Raw genomic sequence first — 7,645 nt, 5'->3', positions numbered from 1 at the left:
CTTTTGACGTTGACACTCCGACCTTGATCTTCAGGAAATGCAATAGATTTTCCTTTTTTGATCTCCTCCAACTTTCTCCTTCTTAGGTACTCCTTTGACCTCTCTTCCTTCCGTCGATCAACAACACTATGATCAACTGTCGGTAATGGCAAAACACTATCACTTTGAATGTTACAACAGTTTGAATTAGACACAGGTATTGGAGACAACAAACGAAAGTTAGGCTCACCAACGAGTGTTACCATCTCGACAAATTCATCGTGTAGTTCCATTTCAGTTGATGAATCTTCCTTCACCATTTTCTAACTACTGTGTATAAAAGAAACAATGTACATCAATTACTACCAAATATGAAGCTTACCGGAACAATGTACAAAAATAATCGAATGAAACTCAACAACATTGTATAAAATTCCTACCTGAACTATGTGAAAAAACAATAACGTAAGCTTATATCAGAAGAAATGCAAAATTTGATACCCAATAGTGGGAACCAACCGTACAAAATTTGATAACTACCCAATAGTGGGAATCAACCGTTCACTTTTTTATTTAATAATTAATATATCTATATATATTAATAATAATAATAATAATTATTATTATTATCTTTAAACTGCTATATATGTAAAAAAAACGTTCATATTTGTAATACTGAAAAAATACTACTATTTATGTAGTTAAGTCTTAAGGATGGTCTTTCCATGTAATTTTTCCTCATTTTCAATAGAGTTTTTTTTTTTAAAAAAAATTGTGTTCTGTGCGTAAGAAAATATGTGACTATGTTAGGTCAATCAATTCTTTAGAAAGATGAACTCCTTAAAAACGAAAAGGAAAATAATTTTTTTAATAGATTTATATAATGTAATTTGTATAATATATTTTGTATAATTGTTTAAAGTTTATATGTTTATGTTAGTATCAATTTGTTATTTTAAGTTTTATCATATTTGTATAATTCCAGACATTATATTACTTAATTATACAAAAACACGCGAATTATACAAATGTAGCCGCGAATTATACAAATGAGATGTGAATTATACAAATTATTGCCCTCACTCGCTTACCTATCTCCTCTCTCTCCCAATCTCACTCGACTCTCTCCTCCCTCTTTCAATCTCGCTCGTCTCTCTCCTCCCTCCCCCAATCTCGTTTTCCATATATACAAATACATATGTATAATATACAATTATCTAACCGATATACATATACAATTCACCTCTCTCCCACTCTCTGCCTTCTCTCACTCGCCTCTCTTCGCTCTCTCCTCCCTATAACATATAGTATGAATTGTAATTATCAAACTATAGCTATGGAAAGTAATTAGACTATTTTTGAGTGGTTACATGCGAAAGTTTCCCTCTTTCTTTAATAACTTGCCGTACAAATTTCCACAATAATTTCTGTAGTAAGTTTTTATAACAAATTGCCATAATAAATTTCCACAATAAATTTTCATAACAAGTTGCCGTATCAAATTTTCCATTTTAAATTTTTAATTAAATATTGTAGTTATCATTTACTCCTATAAATAAAGAGCCTTTATTTTTTGTATTCAAAGCCAAATAAAGAGAGACAGCTATAAAGAGTAATTTATTGGTTACTTGAAATATAACTTTGCAGTATTTCTTTTTAAATAAATTGCTAGTCTTTATGTCATATTCATCTCAAAAATGACGATTATCATAGATTCACATTAATTAAAATTATGTATTCACTAGTTATTTGATTTAATTGTTCTTGGTTCCTTTTTTTTTTTTTTTTTTTTTTGAAGAAAATGTATATGCATTAGCATAAAAAAAAATTATCCAACAATGTGATATCTATTGAGACATGCTTAGCTTTTCGTTGAGTATGTCCAATAAACTATCACTAATTATATTAATCCAACATATTTATCACTAATATGTCAACACAATATTTGTATTACTAGTGTGATAAATAACATGATCAATAATATCCACACAAATTATGTCTTATTTTATACCAAAGTTTATTTGAAGTTGTATACATATACTTAGGAAAAGATCACCATAGACAGAGTATAGACTTGCCGGTAACACAACCATCATAGCACACAATTAAAACAATTGTGTTCTTTGACGATCATGTTTTCAGATATAGATATAAAAACATCACGGGTGATGAGGAATTGATCGAGTAAACAACGTGTTGACGGAACGTGGCTTGACAATAATATTACTAAAGCGATTACCATCAGTAATAGGGCAACAATCGATGTTATTTCCATTGCAACAAGGAATGAAGAAATTTGGTACTTGTCTAACTCCATGGGTTGATATCACAAAAAGGAACAAAATAAAAATGGCTATGTTCATTCTTTTCTCCATATTGGAATCTACTAGGTTGACCAAAAGTATATAGTATGTTTTTTCCCAATTTTTGTTTTTGAATTTGAGAAATGGAAGGTTGTTATGGGGGTACTTATATAGGTCATTTTCAATGAGACATATGTCCTAGTATTCGACCAAAATATTTAGCAATAATTGAGCTAATGTTATTACATCTGAAATTGTTAAAACCTTTAGAGATATTTATATAAAGTGTTGGTTATAAATATCTTATTATATTATTACTGCTAAATATAATATACCAATAATATTGACGATGAATACGAGATGAAATAGTATACAAATACTTACAACTAGAGACCCCATGTATGACAAAATGTCATATTAAAATTTGGTGAATTTGCATAGTTCATCTTGTAATCATCGACAATTGCAGTTGTGATAGAAACCTCTCTTGGAATCATCAATGCAACAAGGTTGAACAAAACTCTATTTTGTACGCTATCAAAATAATCTATATTATATATTCCTTCATTCGATTTATGTGGTATTATTTAAATTTTGAGAGTTTAATTAGTTTTTCTTTCATTGTAATTTTTTTTTAAGTATAAAGTACAGAAATTTCAACAATTTAGGCGCTAATTACCTCCTATTTCGAAAGTTCCCAAATTAAAATAATCCCAGATTTTTCAGAATCGCCCGATACATAGCAAACGATACATAAGTTATGTATCAGATACAAACCTATAAACCAGATTTATATAGATTTAGTTTTAAAATAGTTGAAGTTATGTACCAACAATAGCATATGTACAAGATACATTGTATACAAACAAAGTAGTATTAATGTATCTAATAAAGGTGGAGTGATGTATCCGGATGTTAAGAAAGATAAGGAAAAGGAGGATTTTTGTAATTAATTCAAATGGTAGGGATTTTATCTTAAGTCGTGTAATTATGTAATTTTTCCTTTTTTTATGTGTCTTATAAATATATATTTTGAATAAGATATTAGTGGCCACTATTTTAGTATAAGAGCAACTATATTTGACACTAAAACAAACTATTAGTGGCGGCTGCTATATGTTTAGCAGTGACAAACTTTGCCACTGTTCTTTTAGTGGCAACTATTACAGGTATTAGCAGCGGAGACAGTTGCCGCTAAAAACATTCTTTTAGTGTCGACTATTATGGTATTACCAGCGACTAATGTTGCCACTAAATCATTCTTTCGGTGGCGACTTTTATAGGTATTAGCAGCGACTAATGTTGCCACTAAAACATTCTTTTAGTGGCGACTATTATAGTATTAGCGGCGATTACCTTTGCCACTAGAACAAACTATTAGTGGCACCTATTATATGTTTTAGTGGCGACTATTATAGGTATTAGCAGCGACTAATGTTGCCACTAAAACATACTTTTAGTGGCGACTTTTATAGGTATTAGCAGCGACTAGCGTTGCCACTAAAACATTCTTTTGGTGGCGACTATCTTTGCCACTAAAACACACTATTAGTCGCGACTAATATATGTATTAGTAGCGACTATATTTGCCACTAAAACGTTCTTTTAGTGGCGACTATTATGAGTATTAGTGGCAACTGTTCTCACTACTAAAACTAACTATAAGTGGTGACTATTATGAGTATTAGCGGCGTTTATTTTTGCCACTAAAACTAACTATTAGTGGCGATTATTATATGTATTAGCAGCGACAAATTTTTCCACTAAAACATTCTCTTAGTGGCAACTATTATAGGTATTAACAACGACAAATGTTGCTACTAAAACATTCTTTTAGCAGCGACTATTATGAGTTTATTCTTGCCACCAAAACACTCTTTTAGTGGCGACTATTATGAGCATTAGCGGCGATTATTCTTGCCACTAAAACAAACTATTAGTAGCGACTATTATATGTATTAGCAACGACAACTTTTGCCACTAAAATATTATTTTAGTGCCGACTATTATGAGTACTAGCGGCGATTATTCTTGCCACTAAAATAAACTATTAGTCGCGACTATTATATGTATTAGCAGCGACTAAGCAGTGACTTTTCCGTAAGGTTGTGATTTTTAAAAAGGATACCATAAATAAGAATCTTGATTTGTGACGGCGCCACATAGGCAGGTCAGCTGTTGTAAACAAGCGCAACATTTATGAAGAGCGGCAAGAGTGGTAACAAAATGAACGGGAGAAGCAGTTGTTGAAGCCTGAAACTACGTTCCTATTGTAGAGGGGAAGGGCAGTTTTGGAAATAAATAAATAAAAAGAGAATTATTGCTTCGGTGGCTCCACGTCATCGGGTTGAGGGTTCTCTTATATATATATGATATGATTGTTATGTCATAATATTTTTTTATGAGTTTCTATAAATATTATTTATACATGTCATCGAACTTTGAGAAAATATTCATTTATGTCATTCGGTAGAAGTTTGACTCATATATGTCATTTTCGTTTGAGAAAAGGCCTATCCATGCCATTATTTGTTAGCTGAAACAAATAATGACATGAATGATCCCTTTTTCAAACGAAAATGACATAGATAAACCAAACTTTTAACGGATATTATAAATGTGCCTTTTCTCAAAATTCGATAGCATATATAAACCTTTTCCCTAGTAATTAAGCAGTTTTATGCAATGCCTGACATCTAATTTTTCACAAGAGTACTAAACAGATTAAAACGAGATGATATCTTATAGGTTAGGAATAACATTTATTAGCATCTTAAGTTTTATAGAATAAGGGCTATTGGCTCCAAAACAGTCAATTTACAAGGGATGTGATTCCACAATCAGTGGCTTTTGTTTTGTCACACTGACCACTGCTACACTAGTCCTGTTCTTGTGGACAAACAAATTCATTTTTTATCTGAACTATCATCAATTATTTATCAAAGCACATCTTGACCGGTAGTGGTGTACGTACACTTTCTCTTTTTGGTTAAACATGGTGTCAAATAGCACTCCACGCGGATAATTAAAGAAATACTATCAAATATATGCATTTTCTATCTGAACTATATATCACCAACTATTCATCAAAACACGTTTCGCTATCTCTTTGCATTACCACCTATTGTTTAGTCTTATGAACAGTGTTTTTATAATGTCAACTGGAGATAATAGTAACAGATAGAAGATGTGTGATTTTGCTAACTCAAGATAGAAGAAAAAGTAACCAATAACACCTGAAAAATGGTTTCTTGCTGTATAGTCCACAAACCACACATTTCTTGAATGATTTGATGTCCTTTGTCCTCACAAAAGTTAAAAATAGGATCATAGTGGATTGCCTTTTCAAGTGTTTTGCTTCTTATAATAGTCACTTAAATTATGAGCCACCATCACTGGCAGCTCCACCTACATTTGTCTTGTTGCTTGTGCTATTTTTGTGTGCAAAACAGGACTGATAATGGGGCCCTATCCTTAATTGGCTGAGTTCTTTATTTGGTTTCCTACTCAGTGCATTGGAGCTCAGATTTTCTCCACACTCAAAACCTCTGATTAAGGATGATCACCGCTAACTCATGTTGGTTGTCTGACTTCAATTAATGACCTAGGATCACTCATTTTGTACACTATGCTTTAACCTTGTTTATGTCCTTCTACTTATTTGTTAAAATTTTGAACAACTTAAATATTCCTTTTCTTGCCACATTCATGTGGTTATTAAGTGACTGAAACACTCCCTCCCATAACTAGACTATTTTCCCACTTCCGTTTGAATACTGTTTAGTGGCTATTTTTACTGATATTTTGATTGAATCAAAGTAAAAAGAAAAAAAATAGTAAATGGTTCATATGATAAAATTAGAAAGTTTCTCACTATTTGTGTGATAATCTATTTTCCATCATGAGTTTTTCTATTGAGTTGGTTGGGTGAATGGAAAACGAGTGAGAAAATCATGTTTTATATAACAAATTTCCCACCTATTTGTGGTGGGAAAAACCTTTGTTTCTAGTAGTGTCTATTTGTTTTTATTTGTCCAGTATTGACTTAGCGAAGACAAGTAGTAATAGTAACCATGGAGAAGAGAGTACGTACTACTAGTGTTATGCATGCAAACTTTAGTCATGGCTTAATTAACAGAGTCTGTTTCAACTAAAAATTCATTGGCATTGAGGTAAAAAGAGAAGAACAAAAACATTGAAAATATGTCCAGCTCACTCTAATTTTCTCTCTGTGGTGGATTGGTTTGATGATTCAGTCTTTAGACTACATGGAACGTGATCGTCGTCCATGTTGCTGAAAGGGCTAGCAACTTGAATGTTTGTAAGCAATCGACGAAGATCATAAGCCTCATCCTTGAGCTGCATATTCTCTTGAACAACTTTTTCATGAGATTCAGAGACTTGGTTTAACTTATTGATAAGATTATAATTTTCTGTTCTAAGACGAACTACTTGTGACCCTAACTCATCAAGGTGCCTTTGTTTCCTCATCCTTGATCTTCTAGCTGATTCTCTGTTTGATATCATTCTTCTCTGCTTTCGTTCATCATTCATTCTATGTTGTTGTTCCTCCAATTCATCTGAGGTTGAGTTACTACTGATGCATGATGGTTGTGTACTTATCAAGTCTTGAATAGGAAAAGAGAACGACTGATAGTTGTTGTTGTTAGTATTGGTTAGGAATGTGTTGAATTGAAATGTTGGTAAGTTTTTGTGCATGAAGGTGTAATCAATAGGAAGTGATGAGGGGTTTTCTTGAGCTAAGTAGTGGATTGTTGCAGCCTCTGATGAAATCATGATTGATTGTATTTGGAAGAAGGTTTAGTTATCCAATAAAAGTTGTAATGCTCAGGTTTTATAGAAGCACAAGGCTTGAGAAGTGGGGATAGAAGATAATAAAAGAATGCTTAATACATAAACGTGTCATTTAACTTGACGTCATCTGATATTATATATATGCCTTCCAACGTAACTTTGAGTGTGAACAAATAGACACACACGTTCTACTTGGCATCCTAAATATATTATGTCACATAAGATGCATATGTCTACTAATTGTTCAACTTTAATTTATTCATGTTTAAGTGTCAACTTGTCACCCAAAGTTGGAAGAATGTCAAGTTAAAGAGTATATTTATATATTATGTCAGTAGTTGATTTCAAGTCTAGACAAAGGGGGTGAGTTATGGTAAGTTGATGACGAGCCTTGAAATAATATTATTAAACTATTTAAACAATTCTTATAGCCTACCCCAACTAGTACATGGTTTATGCATATTTTAATGAAAAGGTATCATGTTAATGCATGTATGGCCATTTTAATACATTCATATCATAATGTTCTTTTGTTTTCGTATTGGAGT

The 7,645-nt window shown here is 31.9% G+C and overlaps 1 protein-coding gene across 1 annotated transcript; it reads right to left on the bottom strand.

Annotated features, from left to right (window-relative positions):
- Nucleotides 1-6,433: 6,433 nt before the first annotated feature.
- LOC125828203 (basic leucine zipper 43-like) lies at nt 6,434-7,103 on the bottom strand. Its single transcript, XM_049507521.1, has one exon. It carries the CDS (start codon nt 7,077-7,079, stop codon nt 6,495-6,497), a length of 585 nt encoding a protein of 194 aa, XP_049363478.1. The 5' UTR covers nt 7,080-7,103; the 3' UTR covers nt 6,434-6,494.
- Nucleotides 7,104-7,645: the final 542 nt, after the last annotated feature.

The sequence above is a fragment of the Solanum verrucosum genome, unplaced genomic scaffold, assembly GCF_900185275.1.
Source record: "Solanum verrucosum unplaced genomic scaffold, falcon-dt-bn FXZP01000053.1, whole genome shotgun sequence".
NCBI classification, from domain to species: domain Eukaryota; kingdom Viridiplantae; phylum Streptophyta; class Magnoliopsida; order Solanales; family Solanaceae; genus Solanum; species Solanum verrucosum.
This window is presented reverse-complemented; position numbering and strand designations above follow the sequence as displayed.